The 24,734-nt window shown below is 41.6% G+C and overlaps 1 protein-coding gene across 10 annotated transcripts in view; it reads right to left on the reverse strand.

The window, feature by feature from the left end:
* Positions 1-895: 895 nt before the first annotated feature.
* Positions 896-24,734, reverse strand: part of LOC131232693 (uncharacterized) — a 45,315-nt gene continuing 21,476 nt past the window's right edge. For 2 of the 10 annotated variants that reach the window (XM_058229107.1, XM_058229108.1), the window contains exons 2-8: positions 14,877-15,425; positions 14,016-14,213; positions 10,868-13,331; positions 9,669-9,802; positions 1,953-2,065; positions 1,149-1,243; positions 896-1,045 (exon numbers count right to left, since the gene is read on the reverse strand). In XM_058229107.1, the coding sequence (XP_058085090.1) occupies positions 1,030-1,045; positions 1,149-1,243; positions 1,953-2,065; positions 9,669-9,802; positions 10,868-13,331; positions 14,016-14,213; positions 14,877-15,408 (3,552 nt within the window). In that variant the 5' untranslated portion in view covers positions 15,409-15,425 and the 3' untranslated portion in view covers positions 896-1,029. Of the gene's footprint in view, positions 1,046-1,148; positions 1,244-1,952; positions 2,066-9,668; positions 9,803-10,867; positions 13,332-14,015; positions 14,214-14,876; positions 15,432-24,734 lie in introns of those variants that run through there. The other 8 variants (XM_058229105.1, XM_058229106.1, XM_058229111.1 and 5 more) reach the window with 7 other exon arrangements.

Consider the following 24,734-nt stretch of genomic DNA (forward strand, 5'->3'; position numbering starts at 1 on the left):
GTGTTTTCACTTCATCCAGGTCCATGTGATCTTTTGAACAGGTTGGATGACAAATAAACATCACTGTGGGCCCAAGAAGGTTTCAACGGTGGACATCATTATCCACACTGTTTCCCGTGGTGTGGTCCACTTGAGCTTTGGATATGCTTCAATTTTGGGCCCATGATCTAAAATGAGCTGGAAAAATGGATGGACAGTATGATAAAACAGATACATCACAGTGGGCCCCACAAAGTCCTCACACATAGCTTCATGGTGATGGGTACACCACACAATCCGTGCCCCTTCAAAGAGGTTGCGTTTGGATGAATTGAATTGCAATAAGGACACCAAGAAGCTTCCATGCATTTCAAACTGGAACAAGAAACAGTTGGGATTGCCATCATGGAAGTTACATGATGCGGCATCTTTCCAAAGTTCTCAATTCCAAGTGGGACCCATTGTTTGGTGATCCAGACCATTGGTCTTGTTGCATCCGATGGGCCTCAAAAGTTCTCCTTGATGGGCCAATGACAACCTAAGAAGAGAATTACAAAGCCAATCCACATTAAACTGAAACAGGCAACGATAATGGCTGATGGGAAACTTCCAATTTAGGAGATTTTTGGAGCAAGCTCCATACATGGTGAGACACAACAGACTAATGGTCTGGATTGCTGAACCATGGGCTCCACTCATCAGACATAAAAACCCATGCACACACCGCAAATATGCAGCCACTTGTCCCATAATTCCTCATTTTGGTCATTTCAACTTCATCCCAATTCAATTCAATTGAACATCCAAACACACCCAACGCATCTTTCTGAGAACTATATGTAAACCAAATCAATCTTGTACACAATTAAAAAAAGAAGAAGAAGAAGCTCTCAATTCCAAAAAAATTGCAATCCCGTGTCTGAAAATTTCTTACGATCGTTCGATGGTCCTTGATTACATAATCACCGGTGGCTATAGCTCATGCACACTGTAGAAATCCAAAACTCTATTTACATTCATAAAAAAAATAATTTACAATTCAGCTACCTATTACCCTACAACAAACCTGCATTGCATTTCAAATGGACATTAAAAACAACCGTAGATTCAAAGGCCAGTGGAAAAAGAATTGACAACCTTTGAGAATCAGTCAAGTCTAGAAACCATACTTAGTTTTCTCTATTAGTTTCATGTTCAAATCTTCCTCAGACGGCAGTTTGCCATCACCTCTCAAGGTCGCGCACCACCACGCCATGAGCTCATCCTGTAAATTCAGATGTTGTGTGATGGCTAAGAATAACACTTTTAAATATTGGTACAAGGCATTCATTTGTGGGGCTTTCAAATTTTCAATTCCAAATGTAGGTGGATAGATAACAGCCTTCCACATGGTACACCACATGCATCAAAGTCGAGCATGTGAGGTGGGTCTGCGTGGATACTCCAGGGCAATGTATGAAACAGATGGGGCAGCCAAGAGACATTAGGCAAGGTTTACTGGCAGCCCACTGTTGCAAACGTTCTGGCCCACATGATGAACGGCTGAGCTTTGGAGCATGCATAAAGTTGTGTTGGGGATCAATCTTCAGTCCATGCTGGAATGTGAGTTGTGTCAATGCAAGCCCTACCATGGCCAGTTCAAGAGGCCAGGTAAAAGAGAGATTGTGCTAGTGGTAGACAATTGTAAAACTTCTGCCAATCTACTATTTAAAAGCAACCCAAATTGCTGGGAGAAAGGCCAAGGTGTGCGCTCGCACATGCTCAGAAGATACAAAGGCTCATCAATATTCAGGTTATTGTGGGTGCACGCACACTCAAAAGGATACAAAGACTTGTCATTCCATGACAAAAATATTTAAATATCATAACAGATAGAATGGCAGATAAAATACATAAAGATATGGTTGAATGTATATCTTAGTGGATATCAGCCAGATAGAATTTAAAGATGTGGACTGGCGGTAGCAATTTACCTCAATGAAATCATGGTTAGATATGTAACGGCAGTCAACTAAGCATTTAAAACCCCCTACTTCCACAGAAATGGGAGTTCTACAAGTTCCACATGAACTTTCCTGGGATGCCCCTGTACATCAAAGAAACAAAATGAGGAAAACTGGAAAAAAAGAAAAAAAGAAAAGAAGAAGAAATAACCACACTCCAATGTGAGTCTCCTCAAATTCATTCTAATCACACAAGTAGGAATACCAAAGTTTGATTTTAAACTTCAATACTGTTATAGATTGATTGGTAAAACAAGTCTTGTATAGTTGGCCACAAATGGCTCAGATGAGTCATTATAGAATTGGCTTCTTTTTCTTTTTTTTTGGCTGGGCATAGGATTGGTTTCATAAAATGCCGCTGTGTGAATTGATTTGAAATAAGTTGGTGTACATGAAATCACTATAAGGAGGTGTTGAGCATACTTTAGAAATAGAAGAGACGAAAGAGGAAGAAGAGAAAAGAAAGGGAACAATGAAAGTAAGAAGAGGATCAGATATATAGATCTGCTACCATGCTATTTGAGAGGAAGAGAAGAGTGGGACCTGTTAATCTCCTCCCCTCTCCAAGCTTTATTTATAACCATTCAACAATCCAAGAAAACTCATAATCTAAAATTACATATAATCTCCAGTATACATCTCAATCTAGAAGGGTATGGTACTCTGAGGTACCATTCTAAAGTATGCTCAACACCTCCTCATAGTGCTTTCACGTACACCAAGGTTTGTGTACTCTAACAAAATAATTAGTATAATTGATTGGAAATGACCATCTCCTAGTTAGTCTTTAGCATTCATCAACTAGCTTGTAGCCTTCAAATTGAAAATGTATCGACTCATGACACAAGGTAAAAAGGGCATCATCTACAAGTTAGACAAGGAGAAGGAATACAACCATGTGGACCGGGACTTCCTTGATTACGTGTTGGGGGGATTGGGATATGGCAAAGATGGAGGAGGTGTTTCCAAGCACGTATCGGTTGGCCAAGTTCTCCATGTTGATTAATGGGTCACTCAAAAGGTCCTTAAAGGCTACAATGGGTCTTCAATAGGGGGATCTGCTATCTCCTTTTCTATTCGTGGTGGTTGCAGAAGCTCTCAGCAAGATGTTGGATAGAGGTTAGATCAACGGCCTCATTAGCGAGTTCAAGGTGGAGAATGCCACGCTTCATATCTCTCATCTCCATTTTACCGATGACACTATTATATTCTATGATGAAGAAGAAGAATTCGTGGACAATTTGAGGAAGATTGTGAGGTACTTTGAAGTGGCGTCGAGCTTGAAGGTTAACATCTTAAAAAGTGAGATGTTGGGTGTTCATATCTCTAAGGGGGAGGTGGTGAGGTTAGTAAAGGTTTTTGAGTGGTGCTAGCCGCTGGGTATTTTCTATCTTTATATCTTGGTCCACTGTTATGTGTAAGCAAACATGCGGAGCATTTGTGGGATAAGGTTATTGAATGAGTTGAAACAAAACTGCCAAGGTGGAAGAGTAGGCATCTTTGTTTAGGCGGCAAAATTATGCTCATTAAAGCAACAACGTCAAAGTTTCCACTTTACTTCATGTCTCTATTTAGATGCCTGAAGTCTGTTCTGAACCCAACTAGAGAAATTGAGGTGGGATTTCTTATGGCAAAGGGCCATAGAGAGCTAGAAGTTTCACCTATTGAGGTGGGAAGAGCTATGCAAGCCATATGGAAAAGGGGGAGCAAGTATGAGGAGGTTGGAGGCAGCAAGTATGAAGAGGTTGGAGGCCGTGAACCTTGCATTGTAGAAGATTTGGCATGGAAGAAGGGAACTTATGGAGAGATGTTATTGCAAGTAAGCAGTGTCAAGAAAAGGGGATGGTAGGTCAGGGATTCATCCTTATACAGGGCTTCTGGGATATGGAAGGCGGTTGCAAGTATGGTGATTAACTTTAAGGAGGGAGTTAGCTTCTCAATAGGGTATGGGAAAATGATTCATTTTTTGGGAGGAAGTGTGATTAGGAGAGGGTCCGCTCTAAGCTGAGTTTCCGGGGTTAACGCTTCTCCTCATTGGGTGAGGAAGTGGTTTGGTCTCCATGTAGGAAGAACTTGTTGGAAGAAGAGGTTAATGAATTCATTTGGCTTTTGGCATGGCTTCAAGGCTACTGCCCTTCGGTAGGTTAGAAAGATGTGATGGTGTGGATAAAGGAAAAGTCGGGTTGGTTTTCTGTCCGGTCCTTCTATAGGATGATTCTCCAGTCATTGGTGGGCAAGTATTATAGTCATACACCTTACGTGTGGTACTATAGGCTATAGTGTCCCCCCCAAGGTAGTGGCCTTTGCTTGGTTGGTGGCTAGGAAATAGGAACAAGGTACTTACAATTGATAGCTTAAATAGAAATCGATGGTTATCCCCAATATTTGCATCATGTGCATGCAAAGCGCGGAGTCAATAAATCACTCATTCATCCTTTACTCTTTTACTAGAATAGCATGGGAGAGATTCTTCTGCTAGACAGGTCGCATGCCTTGTATAGCTAATTAGATGATTCTGTATTTCTAATTTACATTGTATAGATGGCTGTAGATCTCTATATATTCAACACCTTTGGGTTGTCTTAAATACAAGAAAACCAAAGGAGTTCTCTTTGTTTTCATGGTATCAGAGCATACCGATCCTAATCCGGCACCTCCTTCGTCACCGACACCGCCTCCTGACAGATCCGACCGTTCTTGCGTCATCTCCTGACAAATCCGACCACCCTTGCCGGTCACACAGCCCCGTCTGACCACCCCTGTTGCTACGTCCGACTGCCCCTGCGTCATCCGACTGCCCTTGTTGCTCGTCCGATTGCCCCTGCTGTACCCTTTGCCTACGATTCGCTCCATCCCTTGGGTATCTCCTTCTTCTGCTTGCTGCAACTCTTTTGCTGCTAGGTACATCCAGAACTTCCTTCTGCTGCGACTCTTCGCATGATTTCCATTACTTCAGATCTATGGACAAGGACTCATCCTGTACAGAGGCCCCATGTTGTAGTTTTGATGAAACCAATTACAATCTATGGGCCATCCACTTTTAGAGCTTCCTCAAGGGTCGTAGTTTGTGGGGACTAATTGATGGATCTGTTACTGTCCCCACTTCCACCGATGCCGACAAATTAGCTGAGTGGGAAATGAAAAATGGACGAATTATTACATGGATTCTCGATTCAGTCGATCGGTCCATTGTTGTTGGCCTGACACCTCATCGCATTGCTAAGGCAATGTGGGAGCATCTCCAGACAATTTATCAATAGAGTAATGCGGCTCAGTTATACCGCCTGGAACAAGATCTGGTTAACCTTACTCAGGGTGACGACAGTATTCAATCATTCTACTCTAAAATTATCGCAATTTGGACAGAGATGGCTATGATGGATCCTGCATTTCCTCATGACTTTAAGATATTCCAAACTATGCACGAGAGTGTGCAAGTTCGACAGTTTCTTATGAAGCTGCATCTGGAATTTGAGCATTGTTGGGCTGCTCTCCTGAATCGTAGCCCTACTCCTTCATTGAATTCAGTTATTAATAATTTATTCGCTGAGGAACAACGACTGAAAGTTCTCTCTCTTATGTCCCCAACTTCAGAATCATCTGATCTGGTGCTTGCTGTATCCACCACTGCACCAAATTGTGGTTCCACTTCTTTGACTTGTCGCGGTTGCAACAAAGTGGGTCAAATCGTCGCTCAGTGCAAAGATTGGTGCGCTTATTATCGACGGACTGGTCGTGGTATTCAGGACTGTCGTTCACGTGCCTATGCATCTTCTTTCGGCCGTGGACGTGGTGTTCGTAGTCATGGCCATGGTTGTGCTCTTTCTGCTATTTCTGCCACTAATTCCTCCGAGCCTTCTGTTAGTGATACTGCATTTACTGTTTCTGCTGATGGTCTTTCCTCGCCTTTGACTCCTACGATGTTCTAGCAAATCGTGCAGGCTCTTTCTACGGCCGGTATGGCAGGTATATCCTCATCTTCTATATGGTTCTTCGATTCGGGTGCTTCCAATCATAAGACTGGTGCTGTATCCCATCTTCGCGATATTCGTCCCTACACCGAAAATCAGGCTATTTCTACTGCGAATGGCACTAGATTACCCATTCAGTCCGTTGGATCCTTGAGCTTCTCTCTTCTTGCCCATCGCCAGTTCACCCTTCGTGATGTGCTTCATATTCCCAACCTCTCCTCCAATTTAATTTCTATTGGTCAACTTACATCCAATAACTGCTTAGTCATATTTCTTTGAAATTATTATTTTGTACAGGATCTGGCAACGAGGAAGGTACTTGGGATGGGTAGGCGGCATGGTCGTCTGTACGTGCTGGACTTTGATCCATTTGTTACTCCAGCTCGTTGTTTCTTTTCTCCATCTTCATTAGATATTTGTTCAGCAAATAAATTGTGGAAACGTAACACTTTCGCCTGGGTCATCCACATTCTGATCGATTAATTCAGTTATTTTCTTCTGGCATGTTAGGAAATATTTCTCTTAATAAAAGTGATTTGGATTATTCTTGTTATTCTTGTTGTCTTTCAAAAAGTAAGTGTATTCTATTTCCTCTAAGTACTATAAAATCATCTTCTATGTTTGAACTAGTGTATACGGATGTCTGGGGTCCTTCACCAATTATGTCTCTCTCTAGGTTACGATACTATGTTATATTCATTAATGATTTCACACGTTATACTTGGATTTATTTTTTGCACTCTAAGTTATAGGTTTTTGAAAAATTCAAGTTATTTCACTCTATGGTGGACATTCAATTTCGGGTACCAATTCAAACTCTCCACTTTGACTCAGGAAGGGAATATCTCTCAACAGATTTTCTTACATATCTTAAGGGTTATGGGATTATTCATCAGACCACCTATTCTGATACTCCACAACAGAACGGGGTGACTGAACGAAAAAATCATCATATTATTGAAACTGCCAATACCCTGATGACAGCTATGAGTGTTCCTCATTCTTTTTGAGCAGAAGCAATGTTACATTCAGTCTACTTGATTAACCGGATGCCAACCAAAGTTCTGAATAGTAAATCTCTCTACTTTGTTCTCACCGGCTTACCTCTTACATATTTCACATTTCGTGTTTTTAGTTGTGTATGTTATGTTCACTTGGCTTCACGTGAACGTAACAAACTATCTCTAAAATCGATCAAATGTATGTACTTGGGATTTGGAGAAACTCAGAATGGTTTTCGATGTTATGATCCGGTTTCTCGTCATGTTCGGGTTTCACGAAATGTTGTTTTTCTTAAACATATTGCCTTTCATTCATCTGTTCCTCCTCCGCACGCACCAAACTCTCCTGGTCTTACCGCCTTTCCTGACATTCCTTTAGCCTCGAGTACTCTCCCTCGTCCATTGCAAGTTTACTCACGACGACCACGCACAGATCCACCACCAATTACTCAACCCAAACCTACTATACCTATTGCAGATCCCGAACCTACCTCGATACGTTGTTCCGCTTGTGTATATCGACAACCTGATCGCTTGATATGCTCTGTCTGCCATGAATGCTACTCTGGATACTATATTTATTCTTACTTCATACACTCAGGCAGCCACTCATGATTGTTGGAGGAAGGCTATGGCAGAAGAACTTGCAGCAATGGATGATAATCATACGTGGGACATTGTCACTCGACCCACTGACCAACAATTAATTGGCAGTAAATGGATGTAAAGCTCAAATTTGATGGATCATTGGATCGATACAAGGCTCGGTTTTTAGCTCAAGGATACAAACAGGAACACGGAATTGATTATGATAAGACATTCACTCCTGTGGTTAAGATGAAAACTGTTTGTACTCTTCTAGCAATATCATCCGTTCGTTCTTGGCCACTCGCTCAGATAGATATGAAAAATGCTTTTCTTCATAGCGACCTCCAAGAAACAGTATATTTACAACCTCCTCCTGGCTCTTTAATCCCTGCCAATAAGGTATGTCGCCTAAAGAAAGCTCTGTATGGCCTCAAACAGGCACCTCGGGCATGGTTCCAACGCTTTTACGATGTTGTTACGGGTGCTGGCCTTACTCAGAGTGGTCATGATTCATCATTATTTTTGCGCACCACTAATCGCGGTATCGTCATTGTTCTCGTATATGTTGACGGCCTACTCTTAACTGGTAGCGATGCTACTGGCATCTCAGCATTCAAGGACGTTCTGAAATCATCCCTCAAGATGAAGGACCTCGGCCCTCTAACATATTTTCTTGGGCTTGAATTTTCACGTTCTCAACGTGGCATCCTGGTCAGCCAGCGTAAATATATAAAGGATCTTCTCGCTTTAGCCTCATTGACGGATCAGAAGATAGTTCAAACTCCCTTAGAACTTAACGTTCAATATGATCGTGACGATGGTCATCTTCTTGTGTTGGTTGGGAGTCTGGTTTACTTAACAATGACTCGCCCTGATATTGCCTACGCTGTCTAAGTTGTCAGCTAATTTGATTCCGCTCCTCGAACTCTGCATATGATTGCGGTGTTGTGCATCCTTCGGTATCTATGTGGAACTCTAGATCGATCACTGTTCTTCTCTTTTACGGTACCTCTGGACCTTCGTGCTTATTCGGATGCGGACTGGGCCGGTTGCGCTCTCACATGACGATCTACCACTAGTTACTGTATTTTTCTCGGCACTTCTCTCATCTTTTGGAAGTGTAAGAAGCAGGCCACTGTTTCCAAATCCAGCACGGAAGCCGAGTATCGAGCGATGTCCGCTGTTGTAGTGAGATTGTCTGGTTACATGGTCTTCTTTTAGAATTGGGCGTGCATCTACAGAATCTTACTCCACTCTATATTGATAGTCTGAGTGCCATTCAAATTGCCTCCAACCTTGTTTTCCATGAACGGACAAAGCATCTTGAAGTTGACTGTCACTTCATCTGAGAGAAGTTTCAGTCTAGGTTCATTTCTCTTCCCATGTCACATCTCATGATCAAATTGCAGACATTCTCACAAAGTCCCTCACTTTTGCATGTCACTCATTTCTAGTTGGCAAACTATTATTTGTCGATGACTAGCATTAGTTTGAGGGGGGATGTTAGACAAGTCGTATGCCTTGTATAGCTGCATGCCTTGTATAGCCACATGCCTTGTATAGCTAATTAGATGATTCTGTATTTCTAATTTACCTTGTATAGATCTCTATATATTCAACCCCTTTGGGTTGTCTCAAATACAAGAAAACCAAAGGAGTTCTCTTTGTTTTCATCTTCGACCTCTTGGAGTGTCATGGTTGATGCTAGGGACAATTGAGGGCTTGTTTCTAGTGTGGCATAAGGGTGGATTAGGAAAAAAGGTAAGGTGATGTGGAAGTTAGCCATGCCAGCGGGTGGTCTTCTTTAGAATGACAAAGTCGGATGTTTTGGGATGGGCTTTAAGTTTAAATGTTGTTGATGAGTGTGTTTTTCCTTCTTGATTGGGCTTTTGCTGTTATTGTGTTTCTGTAATCCTTTGGGTGCTCTTGTCGGCACTCTTTCTAGTAAATTTTCATTACCTTTAAAAAAAAAACATTCATTTCATGTCCAACTTGCAAGTAACATGATTATGAACTAATTATTGCAATTTGAGGCAATTACAATTTGGTCATTTCCACTTCATTGAACTAATTATTGCAATTGAATGCCATAGTGCATTAAAAAATAGCCTAGAAAGGTAACATACTATAGAGTGCAGCTTTACCACTAATGCAAGCCACATGGTAACCGGTGCCCCCTAATCCTTCTTCCCACTTCCCAAGCCGTAGCCGAAGGAAAAAACCTTCAATAGGGAAATTCTGAACCGGGGATTTCATCCATCTGTGGAATCCATATAAGAAAACATATACATGAATCTATTTTGAATATAAGTTAACCTCAGTTAAAAAAAAAAAAAAAAAAAAAAAAAAAAAACTAGGTTGTATTCCAAAATTATCATAAATGGATGGAGCTCCACAGATTATGCTCGTCCAAAGAGCATCCCAATTAGACTACAATGGTAGAAATGGACTGTGGTGGGTGAGAAAGCATCTACACCTAAGGTATTCACCAATTTGAAAACATTTAGGCACCATTTTGATGCAAAAGTGCAAGGACTGCAAACTCTCAGTTTAATCAAGAAGGCATTACAAAAACTAGTGATATTTTCTAATTTTCAACATTCACAGCAAGGACGTAAACTCAAAAGGCAGTTACTTTTATTTAAAGTCCAACTTGAAGGCAATGTAGTCAGCCTATATCTCCCATATGAAGGCTACGGAAGGAAAGTGAATTTTAGATATATTTCCACTTTACTACAGTAGTAATTACAGTTCAATATGATAGCGCATTCATATGCACAAGTGAATTGAATTGCATTGATTAGTCAATTAAAGCAGAACCAATCAAGTTGTACTTTCTTCCAAAAGAATCAACTAATTAAATCTAATGGTGAAACTCGGGCATGTTGGGTCTGGTTGAGTGTCAACCTGACCCCCACCCGACCTCAAGAGGACCCAACCTGCAACCCAATCTGACCTGAATTCCAACCCAAGGTGCCCAACCTGAACCCAACCCGAAAAATCCTCTATACTCGACCCAACCTGAACCCAACCCAAAGAGTCCTCTATATTTGACCCAACCCAGCCTAACCTGACCTGAATCCACTCAACTCTAACCCAACCCAAATTCATATTGGGTTGGTGTTTTCCAACCTGGACCCAACTCAGGAACCTTGGCAACCCACCCCGACCCACACTCGGGTTTGGTCAATCAGGTTCTGGTTGTCCTGAACTCAAGTTGCAGCCCTAATTAAATCTCTGTGCAGTGGATCGGAGCTATCCATCCATTAACTGAATGTTTAAGTTCTAAAGAGGAAAGCATGATGCTAATGAAATATGCTCTTACTTGAGAATATCCGACCGTGACAAACGAAGCCGCCTTACCACTTCAAAGATTCCTCTTGGTACATCTGGGATGGGTCTGTTGACATAGTTGAAGGGCGTGATTTGATTTTCTTTCAACCCATTCTCCTTGGAACTTGAAGAAGCATGCTTCCCGTTAAGTATAAATTCTCTAGAGGCTTTCTTCCCCTTCATATTTCCATAATAACAATCTTTTCCTATAATATCCTTCTTGGCTGGCTTCAAATCCGAAATGCTTCCATTTAGGATCCTAGTTTGGGTTAGCTTGTTGTGGGCATCTGTATGAACCATATACTCATTCTCCTCTCTTGAACTTTCGCAGTGAGAATTTGTAAACGCAACAAGCAGTTGGCGTTTTCTGTCCAAAGAGGCATTACCATCTGGGTTCGTTTGTTTTCTGGAGGATGCATATGGGCATGCGATGGCCCAATGATTGAGCTGCAAGCAGCGAATGCATAAGCAGGATGATTCTTCTGCTCCATCATATAAATTTATATTTTTCAGAAGATCATCAAGCTCAGACTCAAGCACCTCTGAGCAGTCTCTTAATGTATGATCCCTGACGCCACAAAAGAAACACAATGTGGTTGCACGGCTCTCACTATCTGTAGCTTTTGAGCGTTTGATATGCTTGAGCGCATCCAACCTCCTTGCAAAAACAGAAGCCATCGCCTCCGAATTTTGTAATCTTTCAGAAGGTAGGATCGGACTTAATTTAGATTTGAACTTCTGATCAGTATGTACCATAGTCCTTTTTGAGCCGCATGAGACAGAGGGGCCCACTGAATAGTTCTGTATATTTCTGCTTCCGGTGTTCATTTCTTCTTTGGTGGAAGGCTCATGCCTATCCTCTACAATGTTTGGGCCCTTGACAGTAAAGACAACATTCTGAGAATGAGGAAGAAACCTATTATAATCAGTAGATACCTCGATAGCTGCTGCCATATCGGGATTGCATTGAACTGAGTTTAAAACAGGTGCAGAAACTTTTGGAGAAAAGCGAGTTATCCAAAGGCTCTCGAACAGACTGCTTCTGTTGGTCACCGAGTTCGAAGACTTGTTTCGACCAGCAGAATCATGTCTACTGGCCCCCTTACATTCAGTTGGAGAGATGGAATCGTTCTGGAGAGATGAACCGGAAGCGTGTCCTCCTCCCAACTCGATGGCATGTGCAACATTGCATGAATGGCGGTTCTCCCCAAAGTCACTTGTGGGGTTTTCCTCAACTCTAATAATATTGATGGAAGGAACGTTGGGTCGAGTTGAAGGACATTCTCCAGCTTGATAGACACCCGGGTTTGATATTGGGATTAGTTCAAGCAATTTAACGTTCTTCTCCCCGTCTGAGGACGTATGCGTGCTGCCACCATCACAAGGGATCTTGTGGGCCACCTCAAGTTCTTTTGGACCTTTTGTGTCTATTTGAGGATCCAAACTACTGGTTTTCTTGCCTGCTACCCTCAAGGGTGGACAATACAAGGCCTGAAAGATGCTTTGGAAACCCATAGGTCTGAAACTGGGATCTTGAATTCTGTTGGGCGAAATGACAAGTGAATCATGAAATCTGCTTCCATGATGAGTTGGTTTTCTGGTAATTGCCAAAGAAGGCATGTCGTCTGGATTGAACTTAGGAGACCCCTTCATCATGTTAGATATGTAATTCATGAAAGAGCTATCTTGTCCAAAGAAAGACGCCGAACATTGAGTTTCATGGCATTGTTTCTTCATCTTTTTACTTCTGATAAGCAGCTGCTGTTCAAAGCACCATGCTCTCTTTCCTGTGGAAAACAACCCTCCACTATTCCTGCTTTCGACACTCTCATGGCTGTCGTCCTCTTCCTTTGAAACAGCCCGATTGACTTCCACATCAGAAAGAGCCTTTTCTTTACCTTTTCTTCGATCAGGATGGATTCCACTGATATATGGAGCAGCTTCAACTGGAGTAACTTCATTGAACATCGGAGGTACCCTTTGATTCTGGTCTATGCAACGTTTACCTTCGTCCTCTGGCTGGGATGCGATTACAATCATGCCAACCTCAGCAAATGCACTTCCATCTTCTGCAGCTGTCTTTGAAGGTTGTACATCATTTTCTGCAGTCGACTCAGGCCTTTCCATGGAAGAAAGTTTTATCAACTTTGGAGTCTTTGTTCCATTTCCATTGTTTTCTTTGGCAGCTAGAATTGAGTCAGCATGTTTTCTCTCTGAAATTGGTGCCGGACTTTTGGGGAGATTATGTTGTTTAAGTGTAGAAACTTCAGAACACAATATATCTGTTGGCCCCACACACCGAATATTCCCACTGCCAATGTCTCTGCTTTCCTCAGAACGGTCACAGCTTGCTCCTTTGTTGCTATCTCCATGCTTGAATTCTATTGGTGCTGAATCAGAATCGGGTTCTTTTGGTTTAAATTGTAAAAAGCCAGCAGTTCTCCCATTGTATGGACCTGAAAGAATACCTGTAAGTAGGGAAACTTCAAAGAGGAGTGTTGATTGTACACTACCTTCTGCACATGACATCTCTACACAAGTTCCAGTGGGACATGCTACAGAGTGCATGTGATCGGACATGAATTACCTGTAAGTAGGGGTTACAAGCGATTCCTGTAACCCCTGATGTGGCTCAGGGGTTACAAGAAATTCCTGTAACCCCTGATGTGGTTCAATGAAAAAGCATTGTTTATGCCTGCCAAATGCAAGGGCTTGGAAAAGGGAAAATTTTTCATTTCACACTGGAATCTTTGCTTTTCACTGTGGTCCCTACATCTGATAGGCACAAATGCAATTTTTCATTGGACACATCCAAGGGTTGCAGGAATCCCCTGTAACCCCTAGTCACAAGCAATTCACATCCCATGTGATCTTGACAAGTCATGTTGCTCGCTACAGAGCTATGGCCCAAAAATCAAAAGGTTTGGAAGAAAATGACCAGCCCCATTTTTTGGGTTCTGAGAGGTGAGGATCAACAAAGAGGACTTTTTTTTTGGACCACATGCAATGTAAGGAGTGGCTTGCCAAATGAGGGACTTGGATCTTGCACGTTTCTTTAATGTCTCCTCTTCGACACACGTACAAAAAGCCGTGCAATTAGCAGCTCTCACATATGATTAAGTTTGCAGTCATGCACTTGCCTGGACTAGAAGCCTCGTCAGGGAAAGTTGCGGCTGTCTCTGTCCTGTCTTTGCAAACATCTACAATTGTTCGGGCCTCTCTCGGACAACATGTATTCATCTCTTTCTTCTCTGATTGATCGTTCTCCATGTGATTAACATCTAAACCCAATACTTTCATGGTCACAGTCAATGGTTCCATGTCACCACATGATCCTACTTGTACAAGAGATTCTCATGGTTGATATCTCGTATCTTTTGATATATATATTTTTTTTTTCTCACAAGGAAAATGGTCTTAGGTAAAAAAAAAACACTGCCCTATGTATAGTAACCTTGGGACCTAAGTTCCTAAAAGTGGGGCCTGCAGTTGAGTACCCAGTTCTGCGGATCTGATGGGTCCCAACATGTATGGGAATGCCCCTATGCCTTCCAGCTTGGAAGATCCTACCCATCCACTCTTTAGTTTTTTTTGGTTCCATTGGATGTGGACTGTCACTGTACTCTTTTTCTTAACTGTCTATTTACATGCAACTGATAGGATTGTCCAATCTTTGAGATTTTTGGGGAACAGCCCATTTATGACGAGGCCCACAGAGCAGCAGCCTGGGTCACCAAACCACTTGCCAGCAATACGGAGACACAGATCATATATCTCCCTCAAACAGAGAGATTTGTCTCTCCAATAAAAAACTGATAAGTGGTCACATTCAACTGTATGCAATTTAATTAGGGTTGCAAACAGGCTCAGCCTGGGTTGGTTCCGGCCGGGGCCTATTCAACATCTTGATTTCTCTCAGCTACCCTGGCCCATTTGCCATCCTAATTTTAATTGCATCAGTAACCTAATACCTACAAAAATAAAAATGAATTACTGCTCACTTGAATTTTGTCCATGGCTTGTCTGGCAGAGTGTTGTGATGCCAGCAATGGTTGTAGGAGACGGGACTGAAGTTCCTTTATCAGAAATTTCATTATTTGGATTGGGTGTCAATTGCATTGAGTTCACATTTCCTTCAGCCTCAGTTCCAGCCTCATCACTCTCATTGGCTTGAAGGCTTTGTGGTGGAGAAACTATCATATTGCCTGATTCTGTACTCCACAAAAGAGAGGACCTCTTCTCGGCTAGGCTAAAATCAGCACATTTAAGACTCAAACCTTTATGTGGGGACCACACCAGTTCAGAGAGGGGATTGTTGTTTACGAATGTTATTTCTGTCCTTGTACCTGCATTTGCACCTGCACCCGAATCTTTACTTAATCCCTTATGAGTGCAAGGGCTAGCAGAATCCAATGTGGGCCCTACTTCTGCAATTGATTTCTCATTGTCATCGACTGTGTTATTCCTCTGTGGGATAAATTGTTCAGTAGGATATGCTGAAATGCAGATTGAGTCCACGGCTGTCCCCTCCATGCCACTGCCCGTGGATCCTACACCTACAAACAGCACAAGAAATTATTTTCCTTTGTTTCGAGTTGATTTTAAATAAATAAATAAATCAAAATTTAAGTATGCGTGAAGGACATATAGATGAAATAGAACGAGAATTTAAGAACAAAGCCTATTCCAATCAAAAGGAAGTCAACCAAAATCTTCCTTATGGCCAAAAAAGATAAATGCAAGATGAACATTTTTACCTATATCCATATGGATGGATGTGGCATTATGGAAGAATGATTATAGACAAAGGCTTAAAGGGTATTAGAAGAGAACAAGATGACTAATATTTGAAAAAGCAACATTGGGGTACCTTGTTATTGACCCCATTGATTGAACTAATTAGTCACAAACTTTAATTTATTTTGAATGGGAGTTCTATCTAGGGTGTCTGCCCCTTCTTATAAACAATAGATGCATGGGTCTAACCATCTGCAGAATTGTGCCTTTTTCTTCTTCTAGGGCAACACTACTTTGCCCACAGCCAAATTCTTCATTCATTACTAAATTTCTCTTTACCAACCGTGAATTAGAAGTAAATTACCGGGGAAACGAGTACAATGAACCCACTCTTCCTTGTCCTCTCACTCTATTCTCAAGTCATACCAGAAAGCATTCTGACATAAGGAGTGTCAGGCAATAGAGGAGATGGTTACTCTTCATCAGACACTAGGGATCTAACCAATCTACCTATTGGTAAACATGTTGTTAGTTGCAAATGAGTGTACACTATTAAGTTTCATGTTGATGATGCGGTTGAACATTTCAAGGCTCATTTGGTTTCTAAGGGGTATACTCAGACCTAGAGCTAGGTAGAATCTGACCCGATCCGATCTGAACCGAAGGCCAGGATCGGGTCGGTTCGAGTAGGCCCACTCAGATCTGAATGTACATCGAGTCGAGTTCGGATCAGTGGCCAATCCGGGATCCGATCCAATCCGCACAACATTCATTCAACACTGTTTCCTGTAATGTTGTCCACTTGAGATTGGGATATACCTCATTTTTGGTTTAATACCATAAAATGATCTAAAAAAATAGATGGACGGCATGGATGAAATAAATACATCATGGTGGCGTCCACGGAGCATCGACCACCAGCCATTGGCCGGTGGCAAGGGGAGTAGCCAATCCGTCTCCTCTCAGGTGTACTTGAGACCAACCATAGCAAAAGAGAGAAATGTTTACATCAACCACGTATGTTGTTCCATGAGACGCTAACATTCTCGGCATTTTATGGCTTTGGCAGGATATCCAAGCCATGGAACAGGTGGAATGCATTATTACCTTTGGATGGAATGCAGGATGGTCCACTTACAAGGCAAACTGTAACATTAAAATCAATGGACATCCAATATCTGACTCTATATAGGGGTACAGCCTATCTAGATGGCTGGATTGGTCTGAATTTTGAATAAGAATCATGATTATGGTGCGGTACATTACTTTCACCGATCGGATTTTCCACCGAAGTTGATATAGCAAAGGAAAATCGGTGGTTGTATGTTAAAGTTCCCATGCAACACGGTTCGGTCAACGTTGTCTGAAGGGAAGATAAAGATGCATTCAAGCTGACGTGATAAAACACATCAAGTGCCTCGAGACTCCTGACAGGTGTACTGAGGTGACGTAGGAAGCGGATTGGCAGGTGTATCACGCACCAACTGTTATTGACGTCAGCAAGTTCTGTGGGTCCCATCATGAGGTATGTGTTACATCCAAACTGTCCATCCACTTGGCGGGCTCGTCTTAAGGCTTGAGCCGAAAAATAAGACAAATCTAAAGATCAAGTGGACCACACTGCAAAAAGCAGTGGGGGGTTGAACGTCTACCATTGAAACTCTTTTAGGGGTCACAGAAGTTTTGGATCAATATGAAAATTTTTTTCCTCTTCATAGCTATGACCTTATTAATAGATTGGATGGAAAATAAACATTATGGTGGGCCCTACGAAATTTTTAACGGTGCAAATCACATTTTTTAAAATTTTTCAAAAAAAAAAAAGTAGAAGACTCGATTCGAACTGTACCCAACCCGATCCGTCTCGGTTTCCCTGACCGAGTCGGACTCAGTTCGAGTCAGGCCAACAATGCAACAGATCGGATCGAGTCAAATGACCCGGACTCGGTCTTGAATCGGATCGAGTTCGGGTCAATTCATTAAAAATTTCGGACCGAGTCGAGTTGGACCCAATCCGGTCCGACTCGACTCGATGCCCACCTCTACTCAGACCCTTGGCATTGACTATATTGAGACTGTGAAAAAGGGAAAGAAGAAGGGTTCTAATAAAAAAAATAGAGACAAGAAAAGAAAGATGGAGAAAATAGGAGAAAATAAGAAAAGGGAGGAAAGAAGAAGGGAAGACTGCTCTCTCACAACCCTCACACGTCTCCACTCTTATTTTATTAGGGCTCAACTAATTACATTGAAAAATTACAGAAATGTACTCTTTGCTTAAGGATTTACTAAAACATCATTCCTACCAGCCTAAACTCAGACCGATAAAAAAAATAAAGCCCAAAGAGTCCCAAGGCCCCAAAACATGTGAATGTACAACACTTTAATGGAGACATTTTCTCATATTGCCAAGTTGAATTCCATTTGTGTTATCCTCTCTTTGGTCGTCAATCATGGTTGGCCCCTCTTCTAACTTGACGTAAAAAATACATTTCTTCATGGTGACCTCATTGAGGAGGTCCATATGAAGCAACAACCTGAATTTGTTGCTTAGTGAGAGTTGGACAAAGTCTGAGTAAGGAGATTAATGGGTCGAAGAAGTCACCATGTGCATGATTTGACAAATTAGTAAAAGTCATACTGAACTATAGCTTTATTCAGAGTCATGTTGATCATTCTGTCTTTGTATGGAAAAATACTTCAAATCTTATTGTGTCAGTAGTATCTTTTGATGATATTGTTGTTAAAGTGATAATAGGGGGATTGAGGACAAAGTATATTCAAAAGTATTTTTTCATAAAAGATCTTGGTCATCTTCGATATTTTCTTAGTATAGAAGTTGCCCAATCCAAGGAGGGAATTCATTTGTCTAAATAGAAACACGTTCTAGATTTGCTCGCGAAGACGGTTCTTCTTGGTAATAAGTCAGTTAATACACCAACGGATCCAAATCACAAACTTGTTGGTGATCAAGTTGACGTAGTTGAAGACCCAGAGGGGGTATAGAAAATTAGTTGGGAAATTTATCTATTTAACTATCATTCAACCAAACATATCTTATGTTATGAGTGTGGTGAACCGGTTTATAAGCTCTCCAAGGGCACCTCACATGGATGCAATTCTTTGGATTCTGTGATATTTGAAAGGAATGCGAGGACAAGGAATTATGGACAGATGGAACAATCATCTTTATATCATAGAGTACTCTAATACAAGCTAGGCCGACTCTTTAGTAGATAGGCAGTCTAATATTAGGTATTGCACATTTGTGGGAAGAAATCTAGTCACGTGGAAAAGTAAGAAGTTGAATATTGTGGCTTGATCAAACGTGAAAGCAGATTTTAGAGCAATGGCTCATACTACTTATGGGTTAATCTGAATCAAGAAACTATTGCATGAAATGAGGTTTGGCATAAATCTACCTATGTAGTTCTTTTACGATAATTAGGTAGCATTTAATGTTGCAAACAATCCGGTCTGTTAAGAAAGAACTAAACATATTGAAGTTGACTATCACTTTATATGTAAGGTCTCTAGTGATGAAATCTCTACACCATATGTCTGGTTTCATGATCAACTTGTCGATGTGTTAACCAAGGCCTATTCTCACAGTCATTCTATGCACATATACTCCAAGCTTAACATCAACAACATTTATGCTCCAGCTTGAAGGCCAGTGTCAACGCATGAGGACGTGGGCCATGTAGATGTACGACTCAACTAATAGATGTACATGTGGGCCGTCCCACCGTATGGCCTACCTAGCTTCTTTCTCTTTTATGTTTACTATTTACATGGATTAGGATTTGTTTGGAATATGAACATTAATAGTGATGGTATTTTTTTATACTTATTGGTTTTTATTATTAATACGAGGAAAAGTGAGGACATCCAACCCTAACTCTTGTTCCTCTCCTCTCAACTTTCTCTTCTCTCTCTTTTCTTCTTTTCTCTTCTTCTTTCTTTAGTCTATGATTCTACATAAATATTATGGAGTCAAATATTTTTATGAAGTAAAATTTTGATTATAAACCAATTTAAAAATGGGCAAGTTTCCAAGTTTGCAATATTTGGCTTGGCTTTGCTTGTCAAGTGTCTTAAGTGCTGGATACAACAAACTCCAAATCTAGGCACAAAGACAATTCCGCACGCACATAAGTAATTTTTTAACAAGTAAATCAATCAATCAATCGTCATCATAACCTTGTCCCAAGTATTTGGGTTCAACTCTGCAAAGCATATTTTACCAATTGAAACATGAATTCATAAAAAGCAAATAACGACATAAATGATGAAAACAAAAAATCAATGGAAATTTATGAAGTACTTTGGTATTGGGAGGATTTAAAATATGGAATAATTAATGTTGTTATTCTTTTTCAGAATTTATAAAGAAAATTCAGAAAGAATATTCACTTATTTCTAAGAAAAAAAATCAAACTACCAAAAAATCAATTAATAGAACATCAAATCACACAATAATCCTCTTAACAAATGGTAGTTTATATTGAAAGCAAAGAGATGTAGAAGCTTTTCTGTGTATTCGAGACAACCCAATGGGGTTGAATATATAGATATTACAATCATCTATACAAGGAAAGAATAAACGCAGAATTTTCTATCTATAGAAACAAGATATATAAGGTATGGATATACAACGTATGTGAGCTGTCTAACATCTCCCCTCAAACTAATGCTGGTCATCAACAAGTAATAGTTTGTCAACGAGAAAAGAGTGACGTGCAGACGTGAGGGACTTGGTGAGAATGTCAGTAATCTGATTATGGGATGCCACATGTGGAAGAGAAATGAGCCCAGACTGAAATTTCTCGCGGATAAAATGACAGTCAACTTCAATATGCTTCGTCTGTTCATGAAAAACCGGGTTAGAAGCAATCTGAATTGCACTGAGATTATCGATATGGAGTGGAGTGGGATTCTGTAGAGGAAAGCCCAAGTCTGAAGGAAGTCCACGTAACCAGACGAGCTCACTACACGCAGCTGACATCGCCCGATACTTGGCTTCTGTACTCGATTTGGAAACAGTGGCATGCTTCTTACACTTCCAAGAGATAAGAGAAGTGCCAAGAAAAACACAGTAGCAAGTGGTAGATCTTCATGTGAGAGCGCATCCAGCCCAATCAGCATCCGAATAAGCACGAAGATCCAGAGTGGCCGTGGAGGAGAAGAACAGAGATCGATCTAGAGTGCCACGAAGGTACTGTAGGGTGCGCAACACCGCAGTCATATAAAGAGTCTGAGGAGCAGAAACAAACTGACTGACGACTTGGACAGCGTAGGCAATATTAGGGCGAGTCATAGTTAAGTAAACCAGACTCCCAACCAGACGGCGGTATAAATCGAGTTGTGCAAGTAGATCACCATCGTCACGGCTATAATGAACGTTAAGTTCTAAATGAGTCTGAACCGTCTTCTGATCCGTCAATGATGCCAAGGCGAGAAGATCCTTGGTATATTTACGCTGGTTGACCAGAATTCCACGGTTAGAACGCGAAAATTCAAGTCTAAGAAAGTATGTTAGATGGTCGAGGTCTTTCATCTTGAAGGATGCTTGCAAAACTTCCTTTAAAGCCGAAATGCCAGTAACATCGCTACCAGTCAGTAGGAGGTCATCAACATAAACCAAAATAATAACAATGCCGTGAGCAGTGGTGCACAAAAATAAGAATGGGTCATGACCACTTTGAGTAAAGCCAGCACCCGTAACAACATCGTAAAAGCGTTGGAACCGTGCCCGCGGTGCCTGTTTGAGGCCGTATAGGGCTTTCTTTAGGCGATATACCTTATTGTCGGGAATTAAAGAGCCAGGAGGAGGTTTCAAATATACGGTTTCTTGGAGGTCTCCATGAAAAAAGGCATTTTTCACATCCATCTGAGAGAGTGGCCATGAGCGAACAGAAGATATAGCCAGAAGAATACGGACAGTTTTCATCTTGGCCACAGGAGTGAAAGTCTCATCGTAATCAATTCCGTATTCCTGTTTGTATCCCTGAGCGACAAGTCAAGCCTTGTATCGATCCAATGATCCATCAGACTTGAGCTTGACAGAATAAATCCATTTGCTACCAATTAGCTATTGGTCAACAGGTCGAGTGATAATGTCCCATGTATGGTTATCATTCAATGCCGCAAGTTCTTCTGCCATAGCCTTCTTCCAACAATCATGAGCCATGTATGGTTATCATTCAATGCCTGAGAATATGAAGTAGGAATAGAAACATTATCCAGAGTAGCATTCATGGCAGACATAGAGCATATTAAGCGATCAGGCGCTCGATGTTCACGAGCAGAACGACGTATCGAGGTAGGTTCGGGATCCGCAACAAGTACAGGAGGTTCAAGTTGAGTAATAAGTGGTGGATCTGTACGTGGTCGACCTGAGTAAACCTGTAACGGACAAGGGAGAGTACTCGAGGCAAACGGAATTTCAGGAAAGGTGGTTAGACCAGAAGAGTTTGGAGTGTGCGGAGGAGGAGGAGAGGAATGAAATGCAATATGTTCAAGAAAAACAACATGTCGTGAAACCCGAACACGACGAGAAACAAGATCATAACATCGAAAACCCTTTTGAGTTTCCCCAAATCCCAAGTACATACATTTGACTGATTTTGGAGATAGTTTATTACGTTCACGTGAAGCCAGGTGAACATAACAGATACAACCAAAAACACGGAATGTGGAATATGCAGGAGGTAAGCCGGTGAGAACAAAGTAGGGAGATTTACTGTGTAGAACTTTGGTTGGCATCCGGTTAATCAAGTAGACTGAATGTAACATGGCTTCCGCCTAGAAGGAACGAGGAACACCTATAGCTGTCATCAGGGTGTTGGCAGTTTCAACAATATGACGATTTTTCCGTTCAGCCACCCCGTTCTGTTGTGGAGTATCAGAACAGGTGGTCTGATGAATAATCCCATGACTTTGAAGAAATGTACGAAATTCGGTTGAGAGATATTCCCCCCCTGAGTCAGAGCGGAGAGTTTGAACTGCAGCCTGAAACTGAGTCTTCACCATAGAGTGAAATAACTTGAATTTTTCAAAAACCTGTGACTTTGATTGAAGAAAGTAAATCCAAGTGTACCGTGTGAAATCATCAATGAATATAACATAGTATCGTAATCCAGAGAGAGACATAATTGGTGAAGGACCCCAGACATCCGTATGCACAAGTTCAAACATAGAAGATGATTTTGTAATACTTAAAGAAAAGGGAATACACTTGCTTTTTGAAAGACAACAGGAAGAACAAGAATAATCCAAATCATTTTTATTAAGAGAAATATTCCCTAACATGCCAGATGAAATTAACTGAAGTAACCGATCAGAATGAGGATGACCCAGGCGAAAGTGCCACAATTTCCACAATTTATTTGCTGAAGTAATATCTGATGAAGATGGAGAAAAGAAACAACGAGCCGGAGTGACAGATGGATCAAAGTCCAGCACGTACAGACGACCATGCCGCCTACCCTTCCCAAGTACCTTCCCCGTTGCCAGATCCTGCACAAAACAACAGTTGGGAAGAAATATGACTAAGCAGTTATTGGATGTGAGTTGACCAACTGAAATTAAATTGGAGGAGAGGTTAGGGACATGAAACACATCACGAAGAGTGAATTGACGATGAGCAGAAGGAGAGAAAGTCAATGAACCAACGGACTGAATAGGTAGGCTAGTGCCATCCGCAGTAGAAATAGCCTGATTGCCGGTGTAGGGATGAATGTCACGAAGATGGGATACAGCACCGGTCATATGATTTGAAGCACCCGAATCAAAGAACCATGTAGGAGATGAGGATATACCTGACATACTGGCCGCAGAAAGGGCCTGAACGATTTGTTGGAGCATCACAGGAGTCAACGGAGATGAAATACCTTCAGCAGAAACAGTAGGTGGAGAACTACTAACAGACGGCTCGGAAGAAATAGCAGAAAGAGCACGGTAGTAGTAGCAGAAAGAGCACGAGCACGAGCATGACCACCACGGCCACGGCCTAAAGAAGATGCATAGGCACGTGTACGGCAGTCCTGAATACCATGACCAGTCCGTCGACAATAAGCGCACTATTCTTTGCATTGAGCGACAACATGACCCACCTTGTTGCAGCCGCGACAAGTCAAATGAGTGGAACCACATGTTGGTGTCGTAGTAGACACAACAAGCACCATATCAGATGACCCCGGAGTTGAGGAAGGAAGAGAGAGAACCTTCAGTCATTGTTCCTCAGCCAATAAATCATTAATAACCGAATTCAATGAAGGAGGAAGGCTACAGTTCAAGAGAGCAGCCCGACAATGCTCAAATTCCGGACGCAGCTTCATAAGAAATTGTCGTACTTGCGCTCTCGCGCATAGATTGGAATATCTTAAAGTCATGAGAAAATGTTGGATCCATCATAGCCATCTCTGTCCAAATAGTGACAATTTTGGAGTAGAATGATTGAATACTGTCATCATCCTGAGTAAGGTTAATGAGATCCTGTTCCAGGCGGTATAACCGGGCCGCACTACTCTGTTGATAAATTGTCTGCAGGGGCTCCCACATTGCCTTAGCAGTGCGATGAGGTGTGAGGCCAATAACAATGGACCAATCGACCGAATCGAGAATCCAGGTAATAATTCGTCCATTGTTCATGTCCCAATCAGCTAATTTTTCGGCATCTGTGGAAGTGGGGATAGAAATAGATCCATCAATGAGTCCCCACAACCCACGACCCTTGAGGAAGTTCTAGAAATGGATGGCCCATGGAGAATAGTTGGTACCATCAAAACTACAACGTAGGGCCTCTGTACGTGATGAGTTTTTGTCCATTGTTCTAAAGTAATTTAAAGTACTCAAAGAGTTGCAGCAGAAGGTGTAAGATGTACCATACAGCAGGAGATACCCAAGCAATTGTAGTTTCTGGATCTGGCCGAATAACACAGTAACAACAACAGATTTGAACAGAGATAGGATTCAGACAAGCAGATCTGGAACAGGATGGAACAACAGCAGCAGTAATAGGTTCGAACAGCAACAGTATTCGGACAGCAGATCTGGAGCAGCAACGGGTTCGAACAGTAGCAGGGTTCGGATGAGCAGATCTAGGACAGGACGAGCAGATC

Source organism: Magnolia sinica, chromosome 18 (genome assembly GCF_029962835.1).
Source record: "Magnolia sinica isolate HGM2019 chromosome 18, MsV1, whole genome shotgun sequence".
NCBI classification, from domain to species: Eukaryota; Viridiplantae; Streptophyta; class Magnoliopsida; order Magnoliales; family Magnoliaceae; genus Magnolia; species Magnolia sinica.